Below are 11,797 nucleotides of genomic sequence, written 5' to 3'. Positions count from 1 at the left end.
GGTCCTGATGGACACACTACTTTTTGTGTGCCCTCAAAGAATGGAGTCTCTGTTTCCCCCAGTCCTGTTGAAGTCCTGCAGTCAAATCCCACTAGCCTTCAAAGTCTGATTCTCTAGGAATTCCTCCTCCCGTTGCCAGACCCCCAGGTTGGGAAGCCTGACGTGAGGCTCAGAACCTTCACTCCGGTGGGTGGACTTCTGTGGTATAAGTGTTCTCTGGTTTGTGAGTCACCCACCCAGCAGTTACGGGATTTGATTTTATTGTGATTGCGCCCCTCATACCGTCTCATTGTGGCCTCTCCTTTTTGTCTTTGGATGTGGGGTATCTTTTTTGGTGAGTTCCAGTGTCTTCCTGTTGATACATTAACTTTTATTGTCAGGATAAATTGCATGTTTTAAAGATGAGTGATCCTTGTACTTTGTGTAGGGCCTTTCACTTTTGTCCAAGGTTTGAAACTGTGCCTGGTTTATGGTGACTAAAATTACCTCTTGCTGTGTGGTGGCTTATATAGTAGTTTCCATCTCAATCACACGTTTTGTCTGATGATAAATTCCCAGTCCATTTGTCAGACCAGCCAGCTCCTGAAGGTGCAGGGAAAACGGGGATGGACCTGCAGAAGCCACTATCCTCTTTGTGGAAAGGTCTGCATAATTTCCCTTCAGAGGTTGAACAGACGAACTAATTTAGAGTTTAGTAACACATTCTTTGTTGATAAATTTATTCAGCACCAATCTAGGCTATCTGTTCCAGGGGACTGAATGCAGCTTAAATAGCCACCAGAGGAAGCTCTCACTTGTATATAAGACTTGCACTTTAAATTTTGATTTGGCCTCATATGGAGCAACCTTCTGTTTCACCATGTTGATCGTGTCCATTGCCTGTTTTCTTTTTACTCCCTCTTCCTGATCATCTATAGGCTTGCTACACAACTCTTCAAGTGGTGGCTTTATGGAATCAATACTACAGTAGGTTATTGCCAGCCCTTACGAAACAGGAGTACTACTGACTTTTACTACTTAAGAGCCAAAACTGGACTCTAGTTTTAGATACAATTAAATTTCAAATCACCTTCAAACAATGGTATAAATTTCTTAATGTCCTAAAATGTTTGACAGTACTGAAAAAACCCCCACAAAACACACCACATAATCTCTTCTTAGTTCTTGGAGATGCTGTCTGTTCTATAGCACCAAGAAAATCACTCTCATTTTCATATTCAGGTTCTAATTTTTTTTCTCATTGTTTTAGGAAATTTGGGGCTCAAGGATCACGACTTACGGGAGCAGGATGGGGAGGCTGCACAGTATCGATAGTACCTGCTGACAAGCTGTCCAGCTTCCTAGCAAATGTGCACGAAGCTTATTACCAGAGGAGCAATCGAAGCTTAGTGCCTGAGAAGCAGAGTTTGTTTGCTACCAAACCTGGAGGTGGAGCTTTGGTTTTCCTTGAGGCCTAAACTATTTAGAGCATTTAGGAACTGGCAGGACTTCTATGCCACAGCAAATTAATCCTCTTTCTGTTTTGTATTATGATGAATGGTTGCTATTATCAAGATGTATTTCGAAAGAAATGCTTGAAAGCTCCCTATGCTTCATAATGATTATTTTTCCATCTTAAAATATGTTTTCTACCAATAAGAGCCAAAATTATGCTTGGCCAGATCTCTTAAGATAATTTACTGGATGTATTGATTTCAAGATTTTTAAAAACAAATGGTAAAAGACCATCAATACTGACCTCATGGATTGTACTTGAATTAAACATACATTCTTAAATACAGTTTATTTCTGGATCCTCTTGGCATTCTTCTTCCTCAAGGTTGAAGTCTTCTGTTGTTGATGATGATAGTGATGCCAGAAGTTGTCTCTCAGTTCGGGCTTCAGAACGCTATTAAAATAATACGTTGTTAAGGATTCACAGATTTTCCTGGATACTGTATACTTGAAAGTGAGATTCTCCCAGTTATGAAGATGAGGAGGATCACTTAATTTTTTTTTTTTTTTTCCAAAAGATGGATTTAGGAAGAAAATCCCAGGCTCATTTAATTTTTTTTTTAACCATGTGATATCATATAAACAATCACTTTCAATTCTTTTGGCCCTGAGCTTTCTCTGTCATAATAGAGAAGCTTAGATAAAAGACACTTCAAGTTTTTATCTCTATTCACATTGACATAGAGAATTATCTGGATGTTAATTCAGATAATTCAATTTGTTCATGGAATTTACTTTCTTCCCACTCTAAACTACCTTTTCTCTAATCCAGGAGGCATGTTTACTATTCTAGGAAAACCCATCTGTGACTTGCATCTTTGTTGTGTGTCTAGCAAACTTGTTTGTATGTGTGGACCAATGTAGGGCAGGTGTGAGGCATGAGGGTGAAACTATGAAAAGGCTGAGTGTGGGTTCTGGGATTGGGTAGGGGTATTGGTGGGTGCCTGTATATGTTTATCAAAATGGGCAGCAAGTTTGGCCATGTGGTGATGGTAAATGAGTGGCTCTCTCTCACGGATAGACTACAGGAAGGCTTTCCTGAATTATATGAAGATTTAAACTGAAAAGCATTTTGTGACATAGTCAGATAATTGAGAGACCAGCAGTCATGTGGCATGAATTATCCAGAAGTTTATCACAATTTTCTATTTTTCTATGATTGAGTGGCACATTAATGAGCAAAAAGCCTGGATATCATCATCTTGAATCTCAGTTTCAGAGAAGCTGAGGCAAAGCTGGTTGTTACATTTCTCAAAGGACAGCAGTCATATAAAGTACTAGGAAATCCATTATTCTATTCTAAAATGAAGTTCTGGTGCATTTTCATTCTTAGCAGAAAGGTAAGTACTTGAGAAAGCTGAAGTCCAATTTGTTAATTTCGAATTTTAAAGATTGATTTCAAATGATAATCCTTTGCTTTTTAAAACCTTTTCATTTTCCACAGAAGATCTGTGGCCAATTGATATATAATTCTTCGAAGATGCCTGGATCACTGTGAAAAAAAAAAAAAAAGGCACTTGCCTTTAAATTTTTCACCGTGAGATACCTTCTTTACAAAATAGGTAAGTAAAAATTTCTAGTGCACACTCTGCTTTGGAGGACATAGTCGTTCTAAGCCAGAATCTACTCCCATATTTGTCTTGCTGTCTGGCTTGAAGAAAAGAACTATTTTCCAATGAAGCCATCACCAAGTGTTATTCTAGAAATTATGAGAGATATCGAACTTGCCTGGAAAGGATGGGGCTAGGGCCACTGGAAAAAAGCTTCATGTAGAAGATGGAATTTGAGCAGGGCCTTAAAGGATGAACAGAATTTGAAATCTGGGGAGTAGGCATGGCAGATAAGCAAAGTATATGATTATGGGTAAACAGGATATGCTGGGAAGACTCAGTGGGAGTGAAGGGTTTGACTTGGGATATAGTGATTGGCTATACTGGCTGGAGCCAGCTTTTGAAGAGCTCCAAGTCCAGCATTTAGACCAAGGGTTGCAAACCAGCAGACCATAGGCCTCATCTGGTCTGCAGATTTATTTAGTTTGGCCTCTAGGGCTATTTAAAAACTTGAGTCCTAAACAGGAATTTTACAGAAGAATCTGGATTACAAATGGTGGAAGATCTGATAACACTTTGGCCTCTATTCCTGCAGAGCCACAATGAACTAGAGGTGAGGAAGTAGTTGCCTTGTTTCACTGAGGCACAGACTCTCCAGTGGGCTATGGTGTCCATAGCTCCTGTAGTTTCTCTAAGACTCAGGCCATTTACTATTTACCAGCTGAGGTCACTTGCCCTTTACCAGTACACTTGCAGTTTTCTTATATTAAATAAATATTTCTCTGTACCCATGTCTCTAGCAGTAGCAGTTAAGAGAGACCATGAAAAAATGGGAGAAATAATTTTTTTGTGGAATAAAGAGTAGTACTATTTATTTAATATTAAACACTCAATATTTGTTTAATATTAAACACCCAACAATATTACCCCTTTCCATTACCTTTCTGGCTCATAGGAATTTGGTTAGATTATTTGACCCCTGTTTTTGACATTACATCAGTAGCCAATGAGGATTACTCTAGATTTTTGCATGGAAGCCTGACATGCTGAAAATGAAAAGCTCTCTCTTATTCCTTACCTCAGATTGTCCAATCTTCAGATTTACTGTACACTATTTTCTACATGTTCTTTCTTGTTGGAAGGGAGGAAGGACCTTTAGATTTAATAGGACTGCCTGTAAGTTAAGGTGGAGCAGAAGGGAAGGGGACAAAGAAAACTGGAAAGATGGGACCATGTCCTTCCTTTTCTTTCTTTCTTACACTTGAGTACTGTTTAGAACCTTATCATTTCTTACATTTCTGTTAATTAAGGGCAAGAATCATTCATCTAACACAGTAGTTGGAATCCAATATATTTTTGTTGAATTATTAACGGGAAATAAAATATGACTTCAAATACCAATAATTTTCTATTAGTTTGAAATTCTGCATTTGGAGGTTTTAAGTTGCATAAAATGCTTCTGGTCAGAAGCAAGGGACGGGGATGAGTGAGCATGAGGTTGTCACTAATACATGAGAGAGAGATTACCCTAAATGTGCATGTGGATGATTAAATAACAAGAATGTATTCCATCCTGCCACTGTAACTTGGATGTGAAACCATACATTGCTTATTAAATATTTTCCAGTCTATATAAGAGAAGCTAGAGAGAGAATTCTCAATTATTTCCAGAAAAAACTTACCAGTTTTTGTAGGAAATTCTCAAAATCATTCTTAACTTCGTAAGGTTTCTTAGTAGCCTTTGCTTGGAGCCTAATCATGAAAGAAAGAAAATTGGTAACCAAACTAATTGTTTTCATACTGACACCAACTAAGAGCCACGATTTACGAAGAGTTTAATATGCTGGGCATTTGCCACCACTTTACATATATTAATTCAGTTACTCTGAAAACAATCTTAGGAAGTAGGTACTACTATTATCCTATGTTATAGATGAGGAAAGAGGCTCAGATAGGTTAACTAACCTGTCCACAGTCATACAGCTAGCAAGTAATAGAGGATTTGAACCCAAGCAGTGTGACTTGCACCCTCTATTCTAACCACTGTGCGACACTGCATCCCAGCAGTGAAGCATCCTCTTCAGTGAGATGGTTCACACAGTAAGTATTCCCTCAACTAATTCCACTCACTGGGCTCCAGTGCAGATTTTAAGATGAGTCACTGGGGAGGGAAGAGGAAAAGGGACTGGCCTGGAAAATATCTGGGGGAGAGAGAGAAAGAGAGATGGAAAAGGATAAAGGGTGAGAGGGGCGCTTACTAGACTGTAAGCTCATCAGGGGTGGGGATCCAGGAATCTATCATGATTTCTGTCACCACATACTCATTCAAGAAATATTTTTAAGGAGTTGAATAGTTGAATTGAGGAGGCACCAGGAAACTTTCCAGAGATCTACGGATAAAGACAGAAGCAGAGGTAGGCCAGGCAAGGAACGATAGGAACTTGGGACAAGGGAGAGACAGCAAGAGAAACACAGATGAGAGAAAGAAAAATGAAAAATGGTATAAGACTATTGATTTCACTGGCAATTTTCAAGTGAAACATTTGAAATTATTCTGTGAAATCTGTAGGAAGTGAAATTTTCTAAAAATTCCAAATACACTTTGCTGAAGCATGAACTTTGGATTAGCTAGACCCCTATAAGGCCTGCTCTAGGTTTCTCTAGGATTCCTCCAGGGGTCCCCTGAGGGCACCCAGTAGGGCTACCTCTGAGGGGCCTCTTGCGTTCGTGTTCTCTGACTAACAAATACTCCCTTACTCTTTCTCTACTTTATCTCTGCCAATTTTATCTCCTCAACCTAGGTTTTCTCCTCACCTCTTACTACCCTTTTGGACTATTCTTCCCTGCTTTTCTAAAATCTGGCTCTGAGTCTCTTCCTCATAGTCCTATTTAAATATCCCTGGTGCCCTTTTTTCAGTAACACACTCTTAGAATCTTCTTGACTTCAAGTCATCCTGAGACTGGTTCATCTCACTGTGTTGAAATCAATCCATCTTCCAACCCACTTTTATTTTTTTAGAGTAATTCTGTTTTCAATGCTGTGTTAATTTCTGCTGTATAACAAAGTGAATCAGCTATACATATATCCCCATATCTCCTCCCTCTTGCGTCTCCCTCCCACCCTCCCTATCCCACCCCTCTAGGTGGTCACAAAGCACCGAGCTGATCTACCTGTGCTATGCAGCTGCTTCCCACTAGCTATCTATTTTACATTTTCCAACCCACTTTAATTTACAGTTCCCCTCTTCTTTTGTTTTTAATAACAGCTTTGTTGATATGTTACATAACCTAAAATCCACCCTTTCAAAGTATACAGTTCAGTAGGTTTTAGTATATTCACAAAGCTTTGCAAGCGTCACCACTACCCAATCTCCCATCTTTCTATCTTTCCTTTCCATGACTATCTTTTTTTGAAGATTACAGATAGAAACTTGGACACTGTGCCTATAAACTTAACAGGGACGTGGGAGTTATATACCCAAATGAGTCTTTTCCCCTTCACTTTCTCCAGCAATGTGCCATCGCATAAAACATATTTGAGTGCTTCTTGTGAGTTGCTCTGAAAACCAGTCTGCATCCTTTTGCATATCTTGAGTGGTGAGAAATCCTGTCCTCTATAGATTTGATTTTGGGGAACTTGTAAAAGTCATCTGGAGTCAGATCTTATGTTGTGAAGGGGAAAGCTGGGTGATAACATTTTTAGTGAAAAATGCAGTAAGATTTTAAAGTAATGAGTTGCATTTTCTTATGTGACTGGGAGACTAGCTTTATAAGTTCCAAAATAGCAATTAGAAGTATGGCAGCATGACTGGCGCAAAATTGTGGTTTCCCACAGGGGTTTATTTGAAGGGCTGTACTCATCTGACATTTATTCTTGCCTATGTGGATGTACTGGAAGAAGTGGGTTAGTCCCAACACTTTATAGTTTTGTTTTTTACACTGTAATAAAATAAACAAATATGCCCAACTTTCCTTGTTTCAATGGGGTACAATGTTTGTATGTATAGGGGAAGCAGCAGGGGCAGAAAGGGACAAAGAACTAGCCTGAGACCAGCTAAATAGGTTGTTGTTCTAGTTTACATCTTCCCATGGTTATGAGTCTATATTTAAAAGGCCCTCAGCTTAAGTCCTATGTCTGGTAGAGTAAAAGGAGATGATGATAATGTTTAGCAATTAATTAAATTAGAGTAAGTAATTATGTGGATAAAAAAGTTAGTGTTACTCTAGATGAACTACGGAGTAGAAAACTTCTGCAGATATTCCAGTTAATGAATTTTTACATATTAAACCTATTGTGGTTTATGTAACACATTTGTTCAATTAAAATGTTTTTAAGCACTACAAGTTGAATAAGAAACAAACCTATGAAGCTCCTTGTCAACTTTTTCCTGTCGCTGTCTTAGGAGTTTTATTTCTTCATTAATTAGGTGCTTTTCTCTATAAAGTCAAAGTTTGGAGTTAAATTTTAAAATAAAGCAGGCAATTCTCATTGAGAAAGAATAAATCAACAATTTGCTGCCTTCCACATATCAGTAAAGGTCCATTACAAAACAGTTCTTCAGCAACCCCTCCCAATGCACCACGTGGTATGAGGAATCCCCCAGCACACTGCCCCTTATAAACATGTGCCAAAGGCATCACCCATGTCAGCTGAGTACAGCCTGGACTCCACCTTGCTGTTCCCACATGGGCCCTCTTACAAGGCGCCCACCCCTGTTCTTCCCAGTGAAAATAGGAAGTCTAAGGGCTCTGTGTGTGTGTCTGTGTGCGTGCATGCGCATGTGTGTATGTCAGTGGGAGGGGAGTGGGGCCCCAGGGAAAGTAGAGGCTCAGACTTCTGTCCTGCCTGCTGGATAGGATAAGGCTGGCTGCTCTTCTGTTTACCTCTCTTTGATGTGTTTCCGGAACAGCATCAGGTACCCAAAGGGTAGGATGCCCATCCTTTCTCCCCTTTAAGGCAATAAGACAGCTAGGCAGTGACCTTGATATCACAGACAGAAAAATTGGACCCTGCCAATTTGTCCACATAAAAATCGATGGACATCCTCATTAAGCCATTTCTCACTTCCTGGCACATAAGAATACCATAACTGGCCAAGAGTAATCATTTTAGTTAAGCACAAAACACTTAAAATGTTTCCCCAAGAAAACGTTTCCGAAAAGAACTCCTTGCCTTGCTTTCCTCCATATCACCCCTGCTGCCACCCCAGCTACAAGGAACTCCTTCTATTACAGACAACCTTTCTGTTCTTCTTCCAGGGCTTATCTTTGTAAATGAACAATACTCCAATCTCTCTTCCTGGGAACTCTCTCCTGGTCTCTCCACGTTGGTGTGCATCCCCCCACCCAGACCACAGGAAAAGCTCCCTTCCTTTTTTCAATCCCTGACATGTGCCGTGTCTCCGTGGTTACAACATACATTCTTGACACCTACCTGAAAAGAATCTCCGAGTCTATAAGATGCTCAGAGGCAACTCTCCTCGTCAGTAAAATAAGAAGGTTAGTTGTAGATAATTTCTATGATTGCTTACAGCTCTAAAGGATTCTATGATTTTATATTTATCAATAGTATGGAGTCAACTTACATTCTAAAATCCTTTTGGTTGTTTGCAAATTGTCTTTTTGCCTCCTTTAGAATATCACAATAAGTTGGAGCAGGTGGCGTGATAGGCTTATGGTTAAGGAAAGATTTTCAACTAGGAAAACTTGAGAGAGGTTAACAGTATCCTTCACAGGGGGACTCAGGGAGCCATCTTGCCTGGGCTTCCCAGTCATGACGGGTCTCAAGTATAAACACGAATATTATGTCTGGCGTTGCACTGAAAGGACCAAAAGGAGACAATACCCATCTGACTACTTTAAACTTATATCCCATTATCTGGACCACACCATCCATAGCGCACAAGGACTTAGTAGTTTCATAAGTCCCATAATTACTATTTTCATGTTTTTTTGGTGTGCTTTACAGGCAGCGATTTGTTAAATGTAAAATTTTAAATGTACCTTTTGTAACTCTGTTTAGACATTTCTTCATTTCTACATATACTGAGAACTTCAAAGTCTCTTGACTTCTGAGAGGCTCTGGAGGTGACTGGCAGCATATGTTGGCTGCCTCAGCCCAACCTCTGCTAACTGCATGGAAAAGGATGACAGGCAGAAGATAAAAATGTTCTGCTAATGTGGCTGGGGCTCTTCTGCTGTCTGTTTCTGGTACAGCCTGTGGCTGTGTCCCTAACACTGGTCTTAACCCATGTCTGTGTCTGGAAAGCAGATGCTTCCCTCTGAAGTGGCAACTGGTAAATGACTCAAGGAGGCAGCCCTCATCTTGTGTTAAGACCTTAGCCTCATTGGTAAACTAGGAGCTCTTAAACCTCTGCAGTCACCAAGATGCAGGAATGAGTCTGTCCTCCCATGGTCCCACTCTCCAACCTGAACCACACTTCAGTATTACCTCCATCTTTCTATGAATGCAATTTGCTCATTTAAAACACATTTATGCTCCCTTCAAGGATGTCCTTGATACTCATTTTAATCTTAATTATCTGGTATAAGAAAGTTAGGAGAAGCTCAGTAGATCTGGTCCCTGGGACAAGACCACATAGGCACTTAACCTTATGACCTTAATTTCCTGAGTATTATATCTCAGTTGAGATAACCAGAAGGAAAAATATGAATGGCTCCACAACAAAGATTCTCACAATAAACTTGAATAAAATTTATATCTTTCCTATGACACTCTAAACTACTCAGAAAGTATCTTCAATCACTTATAATTTGAATATTAAGGTCTTAGAATCAAGGCAAAGAACATTTGTTTTCTGTACACTCCAGATGACTTTCTCAGCAATGCCACGGTGATAAATTCTCTCTGCCAGCCATAGAACCTGTTTAAGAAGTTTCCTTAACAGCATCACTAAGTTGTTGGGAAGCAGTGTTGATAGCAGACCATACTCCATCCTACTAAGCACAGAGTTTGCGAGGGTCTGGATGATTATGTTATCCTGAATAGGATAGGAATTCTCTGAAATAGATTTTACAGAGAAGTCCACTGCTCTTTATGATGCATTCCAAGTTTACTTTAACCCCTTCATCATAGCTAGGTTTTAGAGTATGGTTTTCCTTAAAGAAAGAGATAAGCCTGGAGGGGGATCAAGATGGCAGAGGGGAGAATGTGGAGCTCACCTTCCCCCACAAACACATCAAAAATACATCTACATGTGGAACATTTCTCACAGGAAACCAGCTGGAGACTGGCAGAAGATCTCCTATATAACCAAAGCTGCAAGAAAGATCTCCACATAACTGAGTAGGATGGGAAAAAAGGAATCAGGACAGGACTGGTGTCCCTGGGAGGGATCTATAAAGGAGAAAAGGTCTACGTGGGCAGACCCTGGGGAGCCCCCTTGCCTGCTGGGAAATCCGCTGGGACAGATAGAGGGGCTGGAGAAGCCCAGACTCTACTTGTGAGGAGTGCGTGTGTGCTGGCTTGCTGACAATCAGGACAGAGAGAGACTGGCAGCTGGCTTGCCACACTACCCAATATCAGGTGTGCATTGGGCAGGGCTACAAATACGTGCAATGGCTAAGCGCTGAATCTCTGACAGACAGACCCTGGGAGAGGACTCAATCTAGCTTAGTGGAGATAGCTCGGAGGGCCTGGGGTATAGTCTGGGCCAGACTGCAGAGCTCTTTGTCACTGCTTGCATGGCAGGGGTGAGTCCGGCTGTGGCGGATTTTGTCAGCGCCTGCAAAGGGTGATGCCACAGAGATGCTCAGGGAGTGCTGAGTCTCAGATGGAGAGCCCCTGGGTAGAAGTATGCAGTGGTTGGTTTCCCAAAGGGAGTTCACTGGCTCTGCCCACCCCACACCACAACTTGGAGCAGCATCTGGCACGGACAGGTCCTGGGAGAGGTCTGGCACAGAGGCAGCCTAGTTCTCAGGCAGCAGCACAACCACCTTGATTCCTGCAGCCACAAAGCCTCAGCCCCCAGCACCAGCCCATTCCACACCACAGCCTAGCACTAGGTCTGGGATGAACACAACAGGAAAAGAGATGTGGCATTTGGCTGCTTCTAGACAGAACTGCAGATGTCTGCATGGGTAGTGCATAGATTCGCTGTAACGACACGGGCCTCAGTTGCTTCAGCAGTCACCTCCTTTGGATCAGGTCACGCACTCAAGGCCAAAGGAGACTGAGTGAACCTGACCCTCAGGGCTTTTACTCTGACAACTGGGGAGCAGACACCACCGCTGACAGGGCTGTAACAGCCACAGAGCAAGGAGGAGGTCCCACCCAGAGCACAGGCTCTGGACCCCACACCAGTTACTCCCCTATCAAGGAGATAACAACTAGCACACTCTGAGGAAAGATGTGGCTGGTACCCATACTGAAACCAGCCCTCGCACCAGAATATTGGATTCACAGTCTACACAGGGGTGCTTCCAAATAAAAATATCCCTTCAAGACCACAGTAGATAACTGTTTCTCCTAAATTCATAGAGACAGAGAAAGTTAAGTAAAATGAAAAAGCAGAGAAACTACTCCAAATTAAAATAAAAGAAATCCCCTGAAAGAACAAATAATGAAACAGACCTCACCAGTCTACTATACCCTGAGTTCAAAAAGGAGGTGATAAAAATGCTAAAGGAATGAAAAGATTGATAGAAATGCAGATCACTGTAGTAAGAAACTAGAAAATATCAAATCAAAATTAGACAACTTAGTGAGATAAAAACCAATCTAGAAGCAATGA

At 41.0% G+C, this 11,797-nt stretch overlaps 2 protein-coding genes across 13 annotated transcripts in view; one reads left to right on the top strand and one right to left on the bottom strand.

Moving 5' to 3' along the window:
• The window catches only part of GALK2 (galactokinase 2), a 142,698-nt gene extending 135,686 nt beyond the window's left edge, over positions 1 to 7,012 (top strand). For 11 of the 12 annotated variants that reach the window (XM_089907254.1, XM_089907255.1, XM_089907256.1 and 8 more), the window contains one exon: positions 1,250 to 7,012. In XM_089907254.1, coding sequence (XP_089763380.1) covers positions 1,250 to 1,457 — 208 coding nt within the window. In that variant the 3' untranslated portion in view covers positions 1,458 to 7,012. The remainder of the gene's footprint in view (positions 1 to 1,249) is intronic. The other variant, XR_016392104.1, reaches the window with a different exon arrangement.
• Positions 138 to 11,797, bottom strand: part of FAM227B (family with sequence similarity 227 member B) — a 276,474-nt gene continuing 264,814 nt past the window's right edge. The window contains exons 13-16 of the mRNA XM_089907263.1: positions 8,630 to 8,707; positions 7,407 to 7,481; positions 4,727 to 4,796; positions 138 to 1,888 (exon numbers count right to left, since the gene is read on the bottom strand). Coding sequence (XP_089763389.1) covers positions 1,772 to 1,888; positions 4,727 to 4,796; positions 7,407 to 7,481; positions 8,630 to 8,707 — 340 coding nt within the window. The 3' untranslated portion in view covers positions 138 to 1,771. The remainder of the gene's footprint in view (positions 1,889 to 4,726; positions 4,797 to 7,406; positions 7,482 to 8,629; positions 8,708 to 11,797) is intronic.

Source organism: Delphinapterus leucas, chromosome 2, assembly GCF_059928025.1.
Source record: "Delphinapterus leucas isolate spDelLeu-1000000601 "Yukka" chromosome 2, BTC_Dleu_Yukka2, whole genome shotgun sequence".
Lineage (NCBI taxonomy): Eukaryota > Metazoa > Chordata > Mammalia > Artiodactyla > Monodontidae > Delphinapterus > Delphinapterus leucas.
The sequence above is the reverse complement of the archived record's forward strand: the minus strand, read 5'-3'. Positions and strand labels throughout refer to the sequence as shown.